Source organism: Ixodes scapularis, unplaced genomic scaffold (assembly GCF_016920785.2).
Source record: "Ixodes scapularis isolate PalLabHiFi unplaced genomic scaffold, ASM1692078v2 PGA_scaffold9__187_contigs__length_104089568, whole genome shotgun sequence".
NCBI classification, from domain to species: Eukaryota; Metazoa; Arthropoda; class Arachnida; order Ixodida; family Ixodidae; genus Ixodes; species Ixodes scapularis.
The window spans coordinates 18,100,169-18,123,328 of NW_024609884.1; the positions used below are offsets into that span (position 1 = coordinate 18,100,169).

General features: G+C 45.6%; 1 protein-coding gene across 1 annotated transcript in view; it reads right to left on the reverse strand.

Moving 5' to 3' along the window:
• Positions 1-520: 520 nt before the first annotated feature.
• The window catches only part of LOC8038668 (cathepsin D), a 23,439-nt gene continuing 799 nt past the window's right edge, over positions 521-23,160 (reverse strand). Inside the window, exons 2-9 of the mRNA XM_042287506.1 lie at positions 21,458-21,560; positions 20,273-20,390; positions 19,444-19,577; positions 18,534-18,721; positions 14,216-14,338; positions 7,422-7,581; positions 2,651-2,749; positions 521-846 (exon numbers count right to left, since the gene is read on the reverse strand). Of these exons, the coding sequence (XP_042143440.1) occupies positions 694-846; positions 2,651-2,749; positions 7,422-7,581; positions 14,216-14,338; positions 18,534-18,721; positions 19,444-19,577; positions 20,273-20,390; positions 21,458-21,560 (1,078 nt within the window). The 3' untranslated portion in view covers positions 521-693. The remainder of the gene's footprint in view (positions 847-2,650; positions 2,750-7,421; positions 7,582-14,215; positions 14,339-18,533; positions 18,722-19,443; positions 19,578-20,272; positions 20,391-21,457; positions 21,561-23,160) is intronic.

Consider the following 23,160-nt stretch of genomic DNA (forward strand, 5'->3'; position numbering starts at 1 on the left):
TAAATTAAAATAAAATTTTGTTTTCACGTCAGATCACACTTTTATTTGGACATACATTTATAAAAGATGACACGTAGAAAAAAGAAAGAAAGAAAAAACATACAGTCAAAAACAAGGAATATACTCCGTTACACTACTATTCTCCGTATCACTATTCTTCGTATCGAAATAAAAAAAAAAAAGGCTGATATCAAAAATTAAAATAAACCTTTAAAAAAAAAAGAGGTTTATTGTGTTCGATTAGTTCTTGATTTTTGCGTTGTGTTTTTTCCGGTATGTGTAACCAACTAGCCCGGTAACTGTTCTTAATTTGTACAAGATGTGGGAGTACAGTCAAAAAGCCACGAAAGCGCTGCCGTGATTGGGTCTGCCCCCATCTTCCCATCAGAATGAGCATAATCTGGTTCACGAAATAGTATCTCAGGTGTTGCAAAATCCTACAACACTTTACTAGCACTACTCTTAGGTAATAAAATCCAACCAACCGCACAAGGGACGAACTTAAAAAAGAAAAAAAAAGTATTTTCTCGACATTTTATTATTTTATCACTTTATTTATATATTATTTTTTTCAAATAACGGTGAAAAGAACAACCAGTCAAGATGATCAGCTGGAAACCCAGGTTTGTTTCTAGTGCGATCCACCGTTGACTGAAAAGCCTCTGCAGCGGACGAGGTCGGATGTCTTTCGGCCTAGGCAACTTCCGCGAAGCCAACCCGATCCTGGTCCCGGTCGAAGATGGTGTAGTAAGGGCCCAGGAACACGTCTCCGAGAATCCACAGGGGTTGAGGCATCTCCAGGCCCATGAAACCGCTCACGCAAAGCGTTTGACCTTGTTGATTTATCTGCCACACGAAAGAGAATTTTTTTTTTTTAATCTACTTAAGTATCTATCATTTCGCTCTACAAACCAGCAATGTACATGAATGCTCCAATCCTGTTGTATCAAAGACTCTATGACTAGAGAATATAGGGCAGTTTTAAATGCGGCAGCAGTATTTATTTCAACCCCCCCCCCCCCCCCCCAAAAAAAAAAAAAAGTTATTTGTAAATTTGTAATACGAAACGATTTTACATCCTCTCCTCCTCTACATATCCGTCTCTCCTCCCCAGCGCCTCCTCTTCTTCTTATCGCGCGCATGCGCAGTTGACGGGTCGCTTCACGTGTGCCTCCTCGGCCTACGGGTGGAGTGATACGCAGCTGTCTCGGTGGATTGGCGCCTGTCGCACTCGGCTACGTTCTATGATAGAAGCCAGATGCACGCTGGAACTGCTCCAGTTGTCTTCACAAGTGAGAGAACGAGATGCTTCAAAAACGCACTACAACAAGAAGCAGGGCATCGCTTTGCAGGGTTTTATGTTGGCCAACAAGCGCTCCGAACAGCACTTTGTCGAGGATCTGTTCGGTATTCTCTGCGGTGTGTGTCATCGGTTCTCGTTCCAGAGCTATGTGCGTATGGATTGAAAATGTGCGTACATTTCATGCTTTTTGAACCGGTATCGGGTCCGTATCAATTTATTCAGCTAAATATGGCCTTCATAAAAGAAAAATCTAATTTCGACGTAATCTGCAGCGTAGCATCACAGAAACGCAGCCCCGTTTTTATTTAGTTTAAATGATATAATTATATGTTAACGATACTTGTCATATGGTATACAGAGAGAAGGGGTTCAATGGTCGAGTGTGTTAGGGCGCCACAGCTCGAAGCACGTGGAGCGAAGGCTGGCGCCGTGGAATCCAGAGATCCTTCCGGGATTTTATCCCCGCCCCTGTCCCGCTTTGACGTGGTCGGCCATCGTAGAGGAGCATGATTATGTAATCGCTATTGCGCGATTCATCTTGAAGTCTCCAGCTTGGCTATCGTGCTGCACTGATAAAATTGCCCGTGTACAGCTGAAACACCAGATGCCATTTAAAGGCGCACTGTCATCCTGCTGTCTAAACGTCCGTACATCAATTTGGACCCCGGAGTTTATGCAAATAACTTCAGTTTTATTTTTTTTTTTCTAGACCTCGTAACTCAGACACCCTAGTCAGACTCCCCTCCTTCCCAAGAAAAGCACCATTCCCTAGGTAACGTTCGGTTAAGAAGTGACGTCGTTACGCAACTTTGTGCTCGTGGGAAACGTGTATAGACGTCACACTATTCATAAAAACGACACGATATTTATGCTAATGACAGTTTTAGCTCTTGATATTTGTATTTGCTTTTATTTGGGTTTATTTTTGTAGCCCAAGGCCGGCAGAACAGTAGAGGAAAAGGGCGTTTTTTATCTCACCAGTTTCTTTTTCATGCGCCAAAAACGTGGCCGTCATTGGCAACAATAAAAGGGGGACGGCGAATAGCGTACTAACGGTGCTTTGGAGGACTCCATGAGTAAGAGCTTGTATAGGTTTAAAGCAAATCCTTTCTCGCACATATCTTTTTTTTCCTATTCGAACTGTCCTAGGACAGTTCGAATAGTTCCTGTGACTGGAGGCGAATCATATTCTTGGCGTATATTCAGTAGGCTCAAATAGTGCCTGGAGCTATGAAATATTTAGTTATAAAATATTGAATGAGTTTAAGAATAATGAGAGATATACATAAGAAGACTTCATAAGAAAAGTTAATACAAAGAATGAGACTGAGGTCCTAACTGGCTCACCTTCAGGACGTAGTCCTTGCTGCGGAGCGAGAATTCTTTTCCGGAAATTGTGAAGGTGACATTCGGTAGGCTCTCCAGCTTGTCACAGTCGAGCAGGTACTGCGAAATGACGATGAAATAACAATAACTGGTCAAATAACGCTGAAAGGATTCAATAAAACATAAAAAAAAGGAAACAATGATTTACTGTGCACGTTTTGCAATACCACTAATGCCCAAGGTAATCTCATATTTTCCAAGCAATACTGTCCAGGCACTTCAGCACGTTTATCACAGAAAACGTATGACCACAATTTTATTTCGACATATGAATAAACCAAATCTGCGGTTAATTTCTTCTTATTTGAAGCAGAACCAGTAGCGCGCCAGTCCGATCAGGTGAACGTTTCACCAACTCTTTTCGCGATCATGACCCAATCACCTCGTTGGTAACCCTATTACGCCTAGGTGTTGCCACCAACAACGAAAATATAATAAAGACGAAGGTGTGTGTCAACGAGCGCCATACCACTAATGCGTGACAATGTCGCCAACAACGCATTTTGCTCATGTCTGCAAGCAACTTTTTTGTTTCTATTTATTGCTCGCATGAAGCCGGATAAAGGCATATTTACTGCCTACGGAGAAAGCCCACTGCAGCGATAAAGAAACATTCGACACAAACAGACCTCAAACAAGTGCACACGATGGTATCTTTGATAGTTGGCCAAATATGTATTCGATTGCATGCTACACTTGCTTGGGGCCTGTCGGTGTTGATTTTTTCTGTTGGTCACTCTAGTGGGACTCCGGCACAGTCCCACTTCAGCGTCAAACAGCAACAACCGACAACAACCAACCCTGAGTACGCACGCGAAAGAATCTCTGGCAGCATTGCGATGACTCGATGATCGTGAAATAAGCAGGACTAATCGCAAGCCTGCCGAAGATACCTTCGCGTGATGCCGTAGGTTCTTGAGGTTGATAGCGAGGCGCAACACGTGAAAGGATCTCGTCTCTCTATGCTGGAAAAAGCGGTGGAGAAACTGCATCGTGACGTCGCCGGTGGGAGGAGCCTAATTTCCATCGTCAACAAACTACATCGGAAGAGAACTGCACTGTGACGTGTCCGGTGACGTCGCCAAACTGTGTCGATTGAGTTGAAACTACATCGTTTTTTTTTCTCCCTACAGGAAATTTTGGAGAATCGCCAAGTGGGCTAGCGCACACCAGCTCGGAGCACGTGGAGCGAAAGCTCACACTCCAGAACCCAGGGACCCTGGGTTCAATCCCCGCCCTTGCCCTTTTCGATCTGGATGAGCATCGTATCGGCGTGCGCTCGTGTATTACTACTGCGTGACGCACGTTAAAGACCCCAGGGCCGGTTTGCTCATCTTGCGGCTGCGGACGCGGCCGCGGCCAGGAGGGATTTTTACGTCACGTGACCAGCTCCATAGGGACAAGGAAGTACCTAGCGTCCCTGCCTAATGGCGGAGAGATCCGCATCGCTTCAAGCACAAAAGCCTAATTTCGCTCGCAGAAACTGATTGGAGGGACTTTCAACTGGAATCTAATTGACCGCCCTTTTATACTCTAGGAGCGGCAGGTAAAGTTACGGCCAGGGAGGGCAAATAGGAGCCAAAACTGCAGTTTTTATTAGTCCTAAATAGGCGTCTCTTGTTATTGAAAGGAATCGTAGGAAGAGAGTTACTTGAAAACAGATAAAATTGTAAACGCTGGGGAAAGGATGCTTGTTTCGGCTCCGCTTGTGTGAAAGCCATACTGATGTTGTTAGCTTGGTTTCCTTTTAATGAACATTACGAAATGATTGCATTAGCGCGTAAACTTGCGTTGATCTTTTTTTTCTTCTTCCCGGTGTTTCGATTGAACAGGTGGGACTAACAGTAAAAGCGTGTAAGGCGCAGTAGTGCAAGTGGATGATTTCCAAAAAAGGATCACAGTTCAAAAGTAAGACACGCGCAAAATACAAAAAAAAAAAAAAAAAAAGAAGTCCCTAGCGCGATTTGAACCCGGAACTTTCACGCCGCGACGACGAGTACCGGCGCTTTAACCTCTCGCCCACAACAGAAGGCGCGAGGCGCGGCGCCGGCGGAGGTATATAAAATACTGCTACCGCTTTTATCTCGTGTGGTTTTTTCTTTATTTTGGCTCCTATTTGCCCTCCCTGGCCGTAACTTTACCTGCCGCTCCTACAGTATAAGAGGGCGGTCAATTAGATTCCAGTTGAAAGTCCCTCCAATCTGTTTCTGCGAGCGAAATTAGGCTTTTGTGCTTGAAGCGATGCGGATCTCTCCGCCATTAGGCAGGGACGCTAGGTACTTCCTTGTCCCCATGGAGCTGGTCACGTGACGTAAAAATCCCTCCTGGCCGCGGCCGCGTCCGCAAGATGAGCAAACCGGCCCAGGCTAGCGGTCATACTGCACTGGCTAAATTGCTTATCTACAGTGGGTAACAATGTCGCCATGTTCACCTCCTGCTGTATAAACAACTAACGACAAATTTGACTATTCCCCTCGTGATGCACGAGGGGAAAAAATGTTCCTTCGGGTGTTAAGTTTTCGGTGAAGTAGGAAGCAAAAAAGAAGAAAAGAGAATATTTCCCTCAAGTTGGGTTCGTAATAGAAGAGGAGGAAAAAGAAAATCTGCTGTTAGTCCCACGGTGTGTATGGTCTTTTCTTTATGTGTATGTTTATTCTAGTTCAGCTGGCCTTACCTGAAGTAGTTGCTTTAAAATAAAGTATATCTCTCCCTCTCTCTCTCTACCTGAAGTATGAACGAACTAGCTCAACTTAAGCCTGTTACCGTTGCTTGCTTGGCTTTTCGCTCAGCCAAATCGCTTATATTGGGTGCACTCAAATGAAAACACAATCGTGTTGAATCGCGTAAGAGTATTTAGAATATTTATCGATCACGCCGCTGAACTTGCATCGCTCGAAGAACTTCCTTTTTGTGAGCGCCTTCCCTGCTTGAGTTCGTTGGAAACACAGCCACTTCGATCCGTGGCAATCGATGATAGCATCGGTGACATCAACAAGTTTGCGATTCACAGAGCACTGGTGAACACTAATGTTTTCCTCGCTTCCGACGGTTCCCTGGAAGCCGCCAGAGCTGTAGAAGCGTACAGCTGCGAGGACTTGTTGTTCGACCGTCAGCACACGGGGCCCTTCGCGATGCCGCTAGAGCTTTCCGCGAAGCTGGACGCACAGCCAGCGAGTCACCCCTTTGGTCAGCCGGTATTCGACCACAAAGCTCGCATCGCTCGTCTCGAAAGTATCCCGGTTATCTCTAAAAACTCAATCCGCTGGCGAACCCAACAGTAGAGATGCATATGTTAGGGTCGCCATCTTTTACGATGCAGATTGATCTTCGGCTTCGTCTCGACCACTCAGTTAACTTCATCGTCAGTGCATCGTGACGACATCTTGACGTCACCACCAACTGCATCATTTTACGATCATAGCTCGAACTGCATAGGAAAAAACTAAATTTCAACGTAATGTCACGTGACCCGAGAGAATAGCCAATCAGTGCCCGATGCAGTTTTATACATCATTTAGTTTGCGACCCAGCATAGATAGACCGATTTCGATCTCTTCGGCTAATGTAGGTGGCGCGAGATCTCTAGCGGAGCGTTCGCTGTGTTGCATGCTGATGGTGAATTCGGGTGGTCGCCTCTCTCCTCTGACCTCGATTCAGCAGGGCGCCCCCTCCTCGCCGCCAGAGCTACTCGGGACCCTTTTCAGCCGATCACAACTGCTGGCTTCAGAGCGCTCCGAGATTCTCAGACCGGTCACGGAATTAAAATTTCTGGACATTGGTAATGCATTAAAAACAACACGATCTTACAGCGTACGGTGGACGATTGAGCAAAATTTACGCTCGCAACGTGATGAAATAACGGTTGTGACGTAAATTGTTTTACGCATCGGCATGTAAAAAAAAAAAAAAAAGAATAAGAAAACAGTAGTATGCGAATTGATTTTTGCAGAACGGAACGAAAGCCAACGCTTGGAAGCAGCTATCAGCTCATCGCGTTTTCGACAGTGAACGCGCTGCGATAGCGGTCATGCGTACAACAGGGCAGGCAAATATAAAATGGTTAATAAACCGCATTTTTCTCACGGCGATATATCGATCAAGCATCGCAATGCGACACAAATCACAGTGCATTATATTCGGCTCTCCCTTTAATTTACTATACAAACCTTTGAACGCACTTTTACCAAACCCCATAATTTCTTGAGCGACCACAAAACCCTGTAAAACAGCGGCGAGCTCTGCGAGCTGTTTCGTCGTCGGTTAGGCTTAGCGGATTTACCGCCGTGAGATGAACGATCTCGTGAAAGCGCTGAGAATACTTCACACGTGGACTTTTCTTGTTACACGGTCACAAACGAATGTCGTCCCGTCCGTTATAATCCTCGCACCGTCGAGTGCACAAGCACTTTGTAGAACCACATAGCAATCGCCGTCATGCCGTACCCCGCACACCACCACAGACCGCTGCCGGTCATCGTCAACAAAACCACGTGATCACCGTCCAAGTACCACGTGACGCCTGCGCCGCTCCGCACTCCGACGGCTAGAGACGGAGTGCCAGAGAGCGCTCTGAGAGGGAGAGGCGCCCTCGGAATGAACCACCCGATTAGGCCACAGCACTCTCTTTCAACCACCCGATTTCGCGCGCTCTGGATAGAGCGCTCGAGAGCGCGCAGAAAGAACCACGCGAATTCGCCATGAGTTACAAGCCCCCCTCCCTGGTAGAGCGTACCTGTCCGCCTTCTGTCTTAGTGCCTCCGAGGTACTGGTTCAGGGAGTCCACCTCTTCAGGTGGTCCGGTGATGAGCGAAGTGCCCGTGTCCGCAATGGCTTCGCAACCATCCTTGCACAGCAACTCCGGTACCGATTTTGAGGCGCTAACCGACTTGACACTGCAGTAAGAAGCTGAGCTTAGCCTTTCTTTCTGAACAAATCAAACTGGGCGTACAAAAACAAGCCAGACTAAAACAAAAAAATCTGAACGCGTTTGGATGCAGAATGGGTGGGGGCTTTGTATGCAAATAATATACCTATAGGAGCCACTGAAGTGGCTTCTAGCTTGTGAGTCATTTTGATCTGAATATTTCAAATTAAATTGTATTTCGTGATTTTGTTTATTTATGCGTTAGCTACATCGCCCGGGGGGCATTACAGTAAACAAAAAAAGGGGGGGGGGGCATAAAAAATACACAATATAGCAACATTATAGAAAACATTAAAAACAGGAATACAAAAAGTTATAAAAAGAAACAGCAACGTCGTAACAATATTATTTAATTAAAAAAACTCACAATTACGCATGAAAGTATTATCACTGATTTTTATTTTAATCAAGGGCCTCGGAGTTTTCTCGCCCTTCCAATTAATGAAGTGCGTGTGAAAATGAGCACTGTTAACTATGGGTAGCATTTAGTGTATTTCCTCGGACTTATTATTTCTATATAATCTATTTGCCGTCTGCCGGCTACAAAGGAAGGAAGGTGAAGGGAATCAAGAATAAACTTACAAAGAAGAAAGGCAATCGGGTATAAATACATATTAGTAAGCAACGTAAACGTGGTTAACACATCGACCAGATAATGCTATAGGGTGATTTCAGATAAGATCGACCAAAGGGTGGCTGGTCGACATTTTTAAATCAACTGATGTTTTTATATGACATTGTCTAGTGTCTGGTATAAACGAATCCACACTTAGTTTTGACCAGAAAAAAAATTTGGAGACAAGAAAAATCGTAAGGCAGGGAGAGGTGGACAGTTGCAATAACGCGCACTGATGGAGGGGGCAAGTTTGAAAGTGAATAATTAAAACAATACAATTAGGAGAATTTTAAAACTTTTTACAAACAAACTGTGGGTACAACTTGCTTGTAATATAAAGTAATGATATTTATTAAAAATTTATTTAGTTTTCTAAAAATTGCCAAACATGCCTGCTCGAACGACAAATGGCAAACTTTGGAAATCTGTATCTCATGAAATAATTTAATCATTATTACATAACTTGCAGACATTATTTTACTAATATATGGCTATTATTGAAAAAATAAATAAGGTATCTGAGTGACACAATAGTTACAATATATTTAGGCAAACATGGGAAAAAAATCAAACAAAGAAAAATTCCAATGCGAATAAAAAAAAACACCACCTTCGATTTTTTTTAAATTTGGGTACCCTGTTATACTCTATTTCGGCATCCATTTCTATTAAAAACATGTTGCATCATTGCACTGTGAAAGAAGAAACAACTCCCCAAAGTAGGGTCCTTTTTCAAAGCCTACACTTAGCAGTGTCCTATACAAGAAGTGACTCTGAGTTCCAGTTTCATGAAACTTGCACAAATCTTTTATATACATTTATTCAGATGAAGTCATTGATAAAAAGAGCGATCGGTCACACAGTAAAAGGAAGGAGAAACTATATACAGCATTTTACATAAGCGTACAAAGTGGTATCATATTAAAGACTAATGATTTGAGAAAAGATGATGCAGTGTGAAGTTGTACCTTCCGGTATATTTTACATCTAGAGTAAAATAAATAACTTTACTTCCACACACAAAAACAAAGATATAATAGTAAGATATTTAGGTTGGCTGTGTATTTACGATTACAAACAATTTCAGGTGACGGATGCCATAGTGCCTAACTGGAGCAGCTTCGATGCTCTCGGTGTATGAATGAATCGTGGCAAGCCGATATATTTTATCCTGCTCGAGGATAACATTTTGGGATTTTTTTTTATAGTGATCAGATAAAAATTATTAGTAACCACCAACAAAAACAGTAGGTTAAATACCCCGTGAAGAAAAATGTGATAAATAAGATGTCCCTGCATTCAAAATGAGCAGTCCTTGGGAAATCAAATTCGGCACTTTACGCTAAGGTTTTCCTCGCTGTACCCATTTAATAAAGTTGCTTCCAAGCAGATCCGACTGTCCGTGCTACATATACGTCACAGGTCCCTTCTGTTGATGACTTGCTGAGCCGCCATGCGTGCCAAGACTGAATGCCAGGGAAGGCGCGCACCGTCAGCCACTCTTCTTTTTTTTTTGTTCACGATACCGAACAACCTCATTTTCGTCCAGATATACAAGATGCACGCCTTTCAGTTTCTTTGATAGAACGCTCACCATTGTCCTGGCCGTCTGAATTGCGCTTACTGAACGTTCTCTCAGGTTGTTCAGCGTGGCCTGGTGCTTCACGAGTCCGCCAACTCCGTCACGTGCATTTTTCCCATGTCCAGATGCAGAAAATAACCACTGGGCTTGTGGGCAATCGTCCTTTGCAAATTGGTGAAGCTGGTAGCGATTCTTGAAATGACTGGCGGCGCCGTCACTTACGTACGTCACGTACGAGTATACCGCAACGTTGTCTTCAACCCACTCCTTCACTTTTTCTAGAGCCAAGCAAGCGTGAGCGGCGTCGTGACACGGGTCCTCACTGATGATGGCAAAGCTGTTTGTAGATTTTCTTGTCGTCACTACACATGTAAATATCGAAACTTGTTTTTTTTTTCAGTGATATGCTTGCACTTCGTCAGGAAGCACGATGGTCCAGTTTTCAGCAAAGTCAAAATGAAAGACAATGCTCCCGCGTTGCATGCACTGTTTTTCATCGTAGATCGCTTTACCTTGCGTTGGCCGGATATGGTTGTGAAGTACCCAACTTCCAACCGTCACTTGGATGACTTTTAGGAAAGTCTCAGGTTCCAAAGTTTTTTTCACAAGGTCGCCGGACTCCCATGTTGCAAGCACAATCTCTTCATCCTCCGGGATATCAAGTTCCTGGAGTGTAAGAAACTGGCCTTTTGGGCAGTGATCACAGTCTCCTTGAAGGCACAGTTCTGTTGCTGGGTCGCACAGAAATGCCGAGTTCATTTCACCAGTGTTGAATGTTGAGCCTGTAACGTTCTCTAGAGCGGCAATACAAAGATAATAATTGGCGCAGCGCACACAAACGCACACTTCCTGGTGTGGAATACATTGGACCCATCTAGGGCGCAACGAATAAAATTTCGTTAGCCCAACGCCGGAATCGGGATGCTTGTCTTTGTATATACGGAAGGCCTCTCGTATTGAGCGTGTCATGAAGCGCTTTGGCACGAACGTTTTCTCTCCGTTGAGCATGACAGAGATGACGTCCTTCTGGTTGGGACTTTGGCGCGAACATTGTAGCTCGTCTTTCGTGAAGTACTCTAGGGCAGCAGACAGGTTCTCAGGGCTCACCTTGCACCTCGTGTAAGGATCCGGCTCATACCACACGCCATGCTTTTCCTTGAGTTTTCGGGATTTACTGATGAGGTACATTGAGGCCTGTGGAATCATCTTTTGAACCTCATTCTTTGTCAGTGTTGACGGCAGGAGTGTAAGCAGTTGTCAACGTTCCCGGAGAGAGGTGGCGGTTTCAAAGGCCTGCCGAAAGTTGTCCACCCACTCAGTGCATGTGGAGCATGTTGGTTCGGACGACCCCGATGGTGCGTCCCTGTCGTACGCAATACGTAGCCTTGAGCGTATATTCTTGACAGCAACCTGCTCCAGTTCTGTCTGCCTTCTCTTGACATAGGCAGGCCTGTCCCGACTTCTTACGACGCTTGGTTGTCTCAGCGGCGACACATCTGTAGGTAGTATGCTGCGATTTAGATCTTCAATTGCTTCTTCAGCTGGCACAAATATGTCAGGGCACTGCTCTGAGCTTCGCATCGAGATCTCCTTAGTGATGTGCATGAAGCAATGGTAGCACAGGTAGTCCGTCGCACTCACTTTGGTGGAACAGTCAGGCGGAAGAATTTGCTTCAACGAGTTTAGGTCCAACTCGCCAACACTTCGAAAATTCCGCTGCTTTGGTATAGTCTTTTTGTGTTTGCAAAAGTAATCTGATCAAAACACTCGTTCGGAGCTCCAGGACGTCTTCATAATGTATACATAAATAATAGAAATTAAACCCCAACTGATGGCATATAATTGCCAAGTGAAAGAACTACTGGGTGCACAAGTGACAAGTCCGAGGCTGAGGAGCTCACTCACTGCAAACGTACATTTGAAAAGAGAGGTCACAACTGAGGCTGTCGGCAAAGCTTGATCCACGTCAAAGGAAGAAAGAGGGAAAGTCTCCAGACAAAAAATTGTGTTCAGCGGCCTTCGAAAAAGACTTTCCGGAATCGCACTGTCGTCCCTCCACGCGCTGATATGAAAGCACCCGAGCTTCTACCACGTGGTTCATGACACAGCCTGAGCCATGTCGGCGACCGGTTCGCGAGGGGTTGGCGGTGGGGTTACGTTGATGGTCACTCGGATTAGCCCTTGCTGTACTGAGCTACCGCCTGCAGTGCCTTATCGCCGGCTGGTGTCAACAACGAGAACACACACACCCTGTCTACACCAAAACTACAAGCGTTCACCGCACACGCGTCGCCGCCGCTTTTAAGCTTTTGTGAAATTGCTTTCTTTTGCCGCGGAGAACCGCCTTATCTTAACTACGCGCCTGAAATCCTTCCAGGCGGGCGTACACAATATCAAGCGTTTCGAGAAATGCCCGTGGAGTAGAACTATGGGAAAATTCGGAGCCCGCGATGTCGATATCGTCGCCGTTGTGTTAGTACGCCGTCGTGTACTGCAGTCCCCCGTTGGGGGAGGGGGGGGGGGGCGGTCTTACTACGATAACATGGCGACAGCGTTTACACTCTATGTATTTACGCGAGGCTCGAGTATTTGGGGATAATGCTGCCGGTTGGTGTGCCCCTTTGTGCCTTATTATCGCCCGTGACGCCAGCGAGTGAGATGGCGACAGGCATGACTGCTCAGTAAACAGGCGTCGGCGGCCATGTTTTGCTGGTTGAAGCGAACCCCCTTGTCCTTGACAGCGAGCGGGGAAATGCGAAAAAAAGATTGTATCGGCCGTTTTGCCAGAACTAGCGACGAGTGTCGTCTGCGGTTTCCGGCAACTATTTTGCCATAATCGTGAGCTTAGCGAGGAAATGATTTTTGCTATCCACAGAACACTACCACGCAGAAAGGGAATGCTTGAACATGTTTTTGTTCTGGATATATATCAGGGATATATATGAGAGAGAGAGAGAGAGAGAGATGAAGGTAGAGCGGAAGAGGGAATAGCATATAGTGTCGCAGGAGAATAAAGTAAACAAAGTTCCTAGTGGCCGATGGCTGCATGATCTTTTCTCGGATCACTAGTCCGTAATATGATACCTCTTTGTACACAGTAGTTTCTCCTTAATTTAAGTGTGTGAACGATTTCTTTAGTTATCATTGGCCTCATCTGAATAAAAATATATAAAAGATGTGTGTTGGTTTCATGAAACTGGAACTCAGAGTCAGTTCTTGTATAAAACACTGATAAGTGTAGGCTTTGAAAAAGGACCCTACTTTGGGGAGTTGTATCTTCTTTCTCAATAAAATGATGCAACATGTTTTTAATGGAAATGAATGCCGAAATAGAGTATAACAGGTTACCTAAATTTAAAAAAAATCGAGGGTGGTGTTTGTTTTTTATTCGCATCGGAATTTTTCTTTGTTTGATTTTTTTTTCCATGTTTGACTAAATATATCCTAACTATTGTATCACACAGATACCTTAGTTATTTTTTAAATATTAGCTATACATTAGTAGAATAATATCTGCAAATTATATCATAATGATTAAATTATTTCATGAGATACAGACCTCCAAAGTTTGCCATTTGTCGTTCGAGCAGGCATGTTTGTCAATTTTTAGAAAAATAAATAAATTTTAAATAAATATGATTACTTTATATTACAAGCAAGCTATACCCATAGTTTGCGCCTAAAACGTATTAGAGTTCTCCTAATGTTATCGCTTTAGTTATTCACTCTCAAACGGGCCCCCTCCATCAGTGCGCGTTAATGCAACTGTCCACCACCTCATGCCTTACGATTTTTCCTGTCCCCAAGTATTTTTTCTAGTCAAAACTAAGTTTGGATTCGTTCATACCAGACACTACACAATAACATATAAAAACATCAGTTGATTTGAAAATGTCGACTAGCTATCCTTTGGTCGATCTTATCTGAAATCACCCTATATCGCCGTGCGCGAATAGCTGACTGTGCAGCGCGCTCCGCTGGCCGGGGCTTTATCCCCGCCAGCGCTTGCCCTTTTTGTTTTATCTTTCTTCTTTCTTCTTGTTTGCATGACTGTAATGTTCCAGTTGACTCAAGAAGCTTCTTGTTTTTTCGAGCTCGGAAACTTCTAATACCCTTAATTGCGCTTAGAAAAGGAGCCTCGCTTGGCTGCTTGAGTCAGTCGCCATTCTGTCGCCAAAGCACAGTCGTTGTTACTTTTTGTTTCTCGGCACAAGTTCACCGCATTAAACGTTTTCACATAAAGTTTTGTTAATCAAGTTTATGTTTTTATTCGTGACAATATTACTAATTTTCTGCGCTGGCCACGGACGTGGCACATGTTTGCAATCGTGGGGAATCGCACCTGGATATATTCTTAATGGACACAAAGCAAATCTGGAGATCTGCGGGGGACAATACGCTCACCCGTCCACGTGGAACTGCCAGTAACCCTTGGCCGTGACGGGGACGTAGGTGATGCTGCCCTTGTAGTGATCGTGGTCGATGCCGCCGAACAGGATCTCCCCACCCTCCTTGCTGGAGGGGTCCCTGCGATCGGGGCAGGACGGAAAATGAACACAAGACGGAGCCAAAATTAGTTTCGCAATCTTCCTGCCGGATCGATCTTAAGCGTTTGCAACGGGAGAAGTGAATACAACGAAACGAGCTTCCAGGTTTAAGCGCGCAGAAGCCCAGAATCGAGCCATTATCGACTCGAAGCCCTGATCCTACGTTCCCCTAAAAAGGAAACAAAGAGTAGTGGAGGGATGTAGATAGAGAGTCCTTCGATGAAAATCCCATCTATTTTAGCTTTGTGTGCCGATTGAGTAACGGCGCTGGCACTGGTGGACGTACGCGAGTCTTGCCAAGATTAATAGTGGATCTTGCCTATGATCTGATTAGTGGAATGGAGTGCCGAAAAATTACGCAGCTTTTACTGGAATATCAGCGTAAGGAATCACGCCCCACACGGGGAAGCGAGTGCCGGAACCTGCCTAAATGTCACTGGCGAGTGGCAACAGCACTCGTATCGGCACGAGGAGCTTTCTTTTCCGGTCGTTTTGAGTCTACTATTAGCGGCGAGCTGTTTTCGTGGCGCCCTCCTATGGTTTCCTCTCGTGACGTCATTACCTTGCGAACAACAAGTTCGACGGCGTTTGTAATTAGCATGGTGCAAGCTTGAAATTCTTGCGCTCATAAACGAACACTGCCAACACCGTCGAAATTGAAGTTCTTACATTCCTCTTATTTCTGTCGATGAGACATCTTTTGCTGACGTCATAGTCAACATTCGGGCAATCGCGGAAGGCCGACCATAGCGACGCTTTTGATCGCGCACGTCGCCAATAGATCAGCTTTGGCACGCCATAGGTCAAGTGGAACACAATTTCTACTTTGGGATTTGACGATGCAAACTAAGGAGGTCGAGAAGATGAAGTAGCTTCCATGAGGGGATTCATTATGGTACTATCGGGGACAAATGAAATGCGAACAGAGGAGCGCGTGGCTCGCGGTACATGCTGCGCCGCCTGGAAGTGAGCCTAGGAGCGAGGGTGCGTGGCCTACTCCGACGTGTTCACGCCCCTCCCTCTGCGCTCCCCAAGCTTCAGCAGTGCGCCTCTTACCGCTCATTCACACTGGAAGCGGATCCGCGTTCGCAAAGCGGTTGCGAACACGGTTGTATAAAGATCCAGTACAATTGCACGCGCACCTGAGGTCATCGAGTGCGCGTGCAATTGCACTGAATCTTTCACAACCGCGTTCGCAACCGCTTTGCGAACGCGGATCCGCTTCTAGTGTGAATGAGCGGTTCGTGCGCTGAAAGCTATCACCGCTATCTTTGCTGGCTCAGCGCGTGCGGTGCAAAAAAGCTCGCCGCACTCGCCGAGCAGGCAAAGATAGCGGTGACAGCTTTCAGCGCACTGAGAGGCGCACTGCCGAAGCTGGAGGAGCGCCAATCGTGGGGCGGGAACACATCGAAGTAGGCCACGCACCCTCGCCCCTAGGTTTACTTCCAGGCGGCGCAGCCTGTACCGCGAGCCACGCGCTCCTCTGTTCGCATTTCATTTTTCCCCCGATAGTACGTTTACACTTGCGGATCCGCTAGCAAATCCGCCCAGCTTTTGCCGCTGGGGCGAAACGCTGGGCGGAAAACGCGGCGGCGAGCCGTTTTGGTCCAGGACCTATTTCTGCCGCCGAACGAGGCGTTTCGCTGACCGGAAGTGACATTCTTGCGCGGCGCGACGCTGCCTACGTCACGAGTACGCGTTCTTCCGGGAGCATCAACGCCCGGGAGAGAGAGAGCCGAGGCGGGAACTCTCGCGCCTTCTCGTCATATTTGACGAGACGCTACGGGAATCGCTGCCGCAGCCGGCGCTGCCGCCACTGCTCGAAGGAAATAGATGTAAACGCAATCCGCTCGTCGCCGCCGCCGCCGGGAGCGGATCCGCTCCCGCGGCAGCGGATTTCTTTTCAAGTGTAAACACGACGTAAAAAAAAAAAAAATTAAGTTTTTTTTTTTTTTTTTTTATAACACGAAGGGTGTTGGAACTTGCTCGTTCTTCAGCGTTATTTTAATGCCTGTCAACCAGCTACCCTATTTGAAACGCGTGACCTCTAGTGATACAAAACGTTACAGCTACCAGATAATCCCTCAATACAGCGGCGGTTGATGTATATCACCATTTTTTTTATATTCCTGAGCAGCCCGAGCGCGTCCCCTGGACTGCTGTCCAATGGGCCATAAGTAACACAACCGGATAGTCGGAACGGCTGCCGCACTGATTCCTAACTGTACTCCCGCGTGTGCAGGCGTTGAAGGGGCATTGCAACGATATTAACGTTGAAAGAATTTGCAGTTTCTATTTTTTTTAAATGTTTATCTATACTTCGTTTCAGCTTAGCTCCAGACGCAGCCGACGCTACGTTGTAATGGGACCAATCAAGCAGACTCAAAATCACAAGTCACTAGGCTTTTTCTGTTTGTGACTGGTTCAGCATAATAGAACACAGAATATGACGAACACCGTGACGGTGCGTATTTCGCGCAGATTGGTTTCATCAGCTCATATAGCCTCGGGTGAGTATGGACATAAGGTGAACTAAAGTATAAATACAAATACGAAAAAAAAACAAACGCGCCACCACCTTCTGGAAAACTGATATTCTGCTGCGTAATCGCAAAGAACAAAAAATATTTGCCGATTTGCAGCCGCTTGTAGCGGTTACGGGAACTGCGGCGGCGCGTCACTGGAGGATACGCGGAAGTCAACAAAATCTGTCCCCCCTCCGCTGCCGCACTCGCCGTCAGCAGCACAGTGGCGAACCGTCTATTGTGTCGACCGCTCGCCGGGACCTTCGGAAGGTAATGCTGATCCTTGAAAAGTCGACAATCGCGGAGGTAGCGGCTGGGGACTCTGAAGACAGAACCCAATGGGAAACCAGGCGGTCCCCCAGAGACGTCACTTGGAAGACGGCGTGAGAGTTGAAGGGCAATTTGACCTTCGATGTCTTTAATCTTTTTTAAATATAAACTAGCGCGCGCAAGAAAAAACGTTTTTCTGGTTTTTGTTCGAATCCAAATTGAAATTAATTTATCTTCCATTTCGGCATCAAAATTGGGGGAGACCGAGGAAAAAAGGTAACACAAATTAATTCCCGCAGTGAGTTGGCCGAAGTTCGAAAATCGCGACACTTCCCCTTTAACCCTGGAGAAGAGAGGGGGGGGGGGGGGGGGGGGAGAGAGAGAGAGAGCCTTCATACGGTCATATACTTCGTTTCAGCTTAAGTCCAGAGGCAGCCGACTCAGCGAGCTAATGGCCCAATCAATCAGCGTCAAAAGCGCAAGCCACTGAATCTTTTTTTGTTTATGACGTGTTCAGCGATGATAGAACACGTACAGAAATATGACGAACACCACGATGGAACGCTTTTGACGCTATGAAGCCTGAGGGTTTATTAATAATGTCGTCCTTAAGAAGAAAAAAAAAAAGATCGCAATGCTGTGCCTTTAAGATTATTCACCATAACTCATATCAAGAAGGCGTAGTGTGTCCGACATTGCAACACACAAGGAGAAAACGCAATACGAGCCTCCCGCGTTCGACGGCTCTCGATGGAGCTGGCAGACACCCCTCGAGCGAGTTGTTGCATGTTGCCTCTCGCGACTACATTAGTTGCCGCGAATGACACCAGTCGAGCGCTCGTCAGAGAAAGCCGCGCGTCCGCGTTTTGGCGAAGCGAGATTAGCACCGTACAGTTACGGTACCTACTACGCGTCTCCGACTGGTGTGTTTGCAGCGTCCAAAAAAAGTGGTCCCTAGATTTCCGCCTTGTGACGTCATAGAAGTGTCATACTGTTGCCGCTCGCGATCCTGGAGGTGTCCCAGCAGCGGTGGTGGATGGGGTAGACGCCTGTTGCAGGTCGCTCTCGAGTGTGAGGGTCCACGGAAGTTTTGGCAGCCGGAAGTTGGGACGCCGCGACGAGAGCGACGCTCGCGTCCGCTGTTACTTTTCGCCAGCATTTCTACGACCAACCGCCAGGATCGCGACATGCAACAGCATGACACTTGCGGCTTCTGTGACGTCATTTGTTGCCATTTATGGACCAATTTTGATGTATGGGCGCAGCATAGGACGCTAAACACACCAGTCGGAAACAGGCTCCAGGCACCATAGTATGTGCATATAGTGTTTATGATGTGCAAACACAACACAGGGCTTGTGCCGCACCGAACGAGCGCACCTGTTCAGGTAGACGGAGAAGACATTCTGCTCCCCAAGCAGACCCTGCTTCATCATGTTGTCGAAGACGGGCACTACTCCATCCACGGCAATGCTCGGGTAAGCCAGCCCCAGGATGCCGTCGAAGGGCGCTTCAAGCAGCGATTCTCCTCCCACCACTAGGGCTTCCCCCAGGGGCTGTCCGCTCACCTGCGTCATAAAAAATCAAGTGCAAAAATAATTTTCTTTTCTTTATTTGATATGCCTGGCTATAAGGTCACGCCGTGTTTACGGAGAGAACCTTTCTTTATTTATTTATTTATTCACATTCTTACGCTCCGCTCATATGACATTATTGTGGGTTGTTTATCGCAGTGGAATAGAACACCGAAAATGCAGGGAGGGAGACAAAGAAATAGATCGAAGAACGACAAAAAAGCACTATCCATGCACAAGCAGTTGTATCAATGTTTGCCGTTTCAAATAAAGGAAAAAAATACTAATTACGCGAGAGATTAGTTAAGCGATCCAGCAAATAGTTGCGATCAATTGCAATTATGTAAACAACGCCAATTGAAATATTTACGCAAACACAAAAGAAAACAAGGCACTGAGTATGCGCGTTACATTGTTTGGAAATGAAGCGATAGCTCTTGGTGGCTGTTACCGTACTTGTAGCGGCGCCTTTTGAAATTACATTTTCTCTGTCCTCAGGTGGCGACACAGAATAACAACGACCTCAATTCAACGACTAAAACAATAGCACTGAGAAGCCCAATGCCCACCGAAAGCATATATTTTCGTCCAGTCTTCACATGCATACTGGACATATTTTGCGCATGGTACCTATAAACTAATATATACCTGGAATATTTTGCGATTGTAGCGAGCTCGGACTCTGGAGATAGCTCTGAAATGCGATGGCCATTTACCTTAGCGCTGCCGATCCGACATACATCTTTGCTGATAAATCCTTCGACATTTCCTGATCCGTACACTATGGTGAAATTGCGACCGTCCGCTTCGTAGGTACTGGATTTGCTGCTGTCGTATCTGTGGTGGTGCACTGAAAAATGAGAGAAACCGACAAAGAAAGATCTCGATGTATCGTGGCGACTAGAATGTGAACAGTAAAAAAACTCCTCTCGTGGTGAAGATTGCTGCCTATCATACTATCAGCGCCACCCAATGGACACAGATAACGTTCTTCTCAAGAAGGAAGACGGCAATAAGTTAGTAAGCAAGACAAAACTCGGCCGCCCTTTTTTTTTTTTTTTTTCTTCCGTACTTGGAGCGTGCGTGAAGCTTAGCGGAGCGTACGCTTGTCGGCATTGATATTACATGAAACCACTAAGGACCAGAGAGAGACAGAGAGAAAGAGAGAAAACTTGCAAAAGAGGAAATACTAACGTGGGAGTTACAGCCAGGGGCCGAGCGGTCATTGTAGGACGTGATAGAGGGTAATATTTGTAGAACTGTTCTTATCAAGCCGTAGTCATCACTGCTAATATACATCGTACACAAGACGGCCTGAATACACTGTCTGGGATCTTCCTTGTGTGACGGTCACATTAGTGGTCACAAGAGCTGTCTGCAGACGGGTTCCAAGCATACATGCGCATGTGGCAAACATGCTTCGCACATGTGTGTCATCATGGCTCCAGCGAACACCGTGTCTTTTGCCTGATGTACGGGCAGGGAGACTGAGGCTTCGGAGGTCTCATAGTGCGGACGTTGAATATTTTGTGGAAACATACTTACGACAGTACTTTGTCGTGCACTTCGAAGACGGCAGCCAAAGGTTAGCAGAACCGGTGTCGAAAATCACCTGGAAGTCTTGGGGCGGGGTCCCGATTGTTATTGGACCGTAGTATTCCACCTGGGGATGACCACGCGATACACTTTGGGGGGAGGGGGGGGGGGGGGGGGTATACCGCACGCTGTGCTTCGCAAAGAAATCAACTTCGATTAGCGCGATGCGTAACAACACAGTGGACGGGAACGAAGATTCGAAACCAACTGATGTCTGTTTCAAGCTCTCAGAAGGCGCACACTGTTGTCTTGGCAATATAATGTTACCATAATTGCGAAACATTAGGCGCTATAAAACTACGAGAGATGCAAAGATTGAGCGAACTAGTTAAAAAACAATATTACAAACACATGCGAGTAGAGGAAACAATTTATGCGATGGTATGCTATTGCACTTAAGAAAACGTTCGAAGCAATAACGAAAATAATAGACAAAAAACACAACTTCGTATATGTAGAAAATGAGAAAATAAGCCAGTTACTCAAAGCCCTTTGTTTTTCACTCATTGTCCTATTTATATATTTAGACAACTAGAATATATTTCAAAGCAAGACGGAGTTACTCAGGGGAGATTTTGCTTGAACTGTGCTGGCAAAGCAGTATACAAAAGTTACAAAAGCATGTGTAGGCGTTGTACTTTTTGACGCAGCGTGTGGACGTGCATTTTAAAAAAAAAATATATATATATATGTGAAAAGTAACACGAATAAGGACAGATTTATTTACTGTTAAGCGTATTCAGAAGATAATTTCATACGCGCCGAAGCAAAACTTCCTCATCAAGATGTGCAGGGAAAGAAGTAGATCAAGTATAATGCGTTTGCCACGAGAAGGAGAAACTACCGATACTTTGATGTGGGCCTTCAAACAAAAGATCTGACCCCGTTAAAAAACAACAACAGCAACAATAAGCAGACAAGTTTCGGGTTGTTGCGTTCAACGGAACTAGCTTCTGCGCTGTATGTTTTGGCCACGAAGCCAACGTTTCTTCCCCTAAGAACGGCCTTCTGCTTTTTCAAAAAATTCACAAATTTTGAAAAAAAGAAGAAAAAAGAAAGAGAGACCGTTTAAAAAGAATTTCTCATTTTTCAACCCGCGTACTAAACGGAATGGTAAGAAAAACAGTAACTGACATCGAGTAAGTTGACCAGTGGCTCCGGATACGGTCCTTCGTGAATCAAGATCCCTTCCTCCGCGAGTTGCTTCCGCACAGACTTGAATCTCGTGAGCGGGATCCTGCGTGGGTAAACCGACAGACATCAAAAAGGAAGGAAAAAACAAAACAAAAAAAGAGATGACAGAGAGAGAGAGAGAGACAAGTCCGGCTGATTACGTCATCGTTATTGGACACGTGACCCGCCCCCAAGCGGCGAGCACGCCGAAGCTCTACGGGGGTACGTGGCGAAGCGGGAGACGCGTGCGCCTTTGCGTCGCCACACGCAAGCGTCGGCGTCGTTGTAAGACGCTGCAAGGCGCGCTTGCGGTGATGGGGACGTAAGATAGGAGACGCTTATGGAATCCCATTGGGGTGACGTCAGGGCAGAAATGGCTCATACTTTGGCTTCTAGGTGGTACTGGTCTGTCTCTAAGTTGTTTACACGCTTCACTGACTCTAAGTCTCTAAGTCTCTGACTCTAAGTCTCTAAGTTCTAAATCAACCAATCTCTAAATTGATTACACGCTTCACTGACAAAGCTTCGTAAGACTTCGACAGAAAGGCCTTAATTCAGTTGTAAATACTTCTATTTTCCTGAAACAAATAGATTTGTTCTTCCTAGTTTCCAGTTCCCCCCCGCCCCCCCCCCCCCCCCCCACACACACACACACACCGTATGACGTAGGAAAAAACAACAACAAGGGGCTTGTGTTCACATTTTAAAGAGAACTTTCAACCCTATATGACTAAATGCTCGTTCTAGTTAAACAAGTTACCGATTCATGGTGTACATGTTTCGTTAGTTATGCATGGAGGGCTCCAAAGCGATAAAAACCAAGACATGTGCGGCGAATTTGATTTTTAGAATTATGGCATGGCGTGACGCACTTTCCTCTCGAGTGGGCAGCTCTCTTTGGGATCACCTTGTGTTATGCTGGGGGTGGTTTTTACAACAAACAGTCTTTCAAGGTGCCAAGTTCGCTGCTCTGTAGAGAATGGGTTTGGATTGTTTGCATTGTTCAAAATTTGGCGCTGCTCCATATACTAGGCCATCGTCACAGTTTCAATCATTGACAATGGACGAGAAAAAAAAAAAAAACGCAGTGCAAGCAGAGTTTTGAGATAGATAAAACTTCACAATGGGAGTATGAGTTGTATTCTGGCGTCCGGATTTTACTGATTAGCCAACTTTAGCTACTTCAGCAACGACTTCAGTACGTCACATTGTCAACTTGCCAGTTTTATAACGTAAATGCACAGTCATTCGTGCGGAAAGGGAGCATCGAACGGCCGGTGGTTAATGCTGAGAAGTCGCTTCCAAAACTAACAGTTGTATATATAAAAAAAAAAGGTTACGCATTGAAAAAAAAAATCTTTCTAAATTACATGTTTTTTTTATAACCATCACATAATATAACTGCAACCGGGACGACTCGTGAAATTCAAGGTTCCTTGCTACGTTTACACTGGCTAGAGCCTGTAAATGTTTGCTTTCTCACTACTTGTTCTTTAGTGGTTTCGTCATTATTTTAGGCGTTTTACATTGGTACCGTGACAAAAAAAAAAGCCAATACATAAATTTATTTTGCTACATTTTAAGCCATCATGTACTTAACGGATTGTCACCCTTTTATATGGCAGATTCAAACTCCCCATAACAGCAAATTGCTAAGCACTACC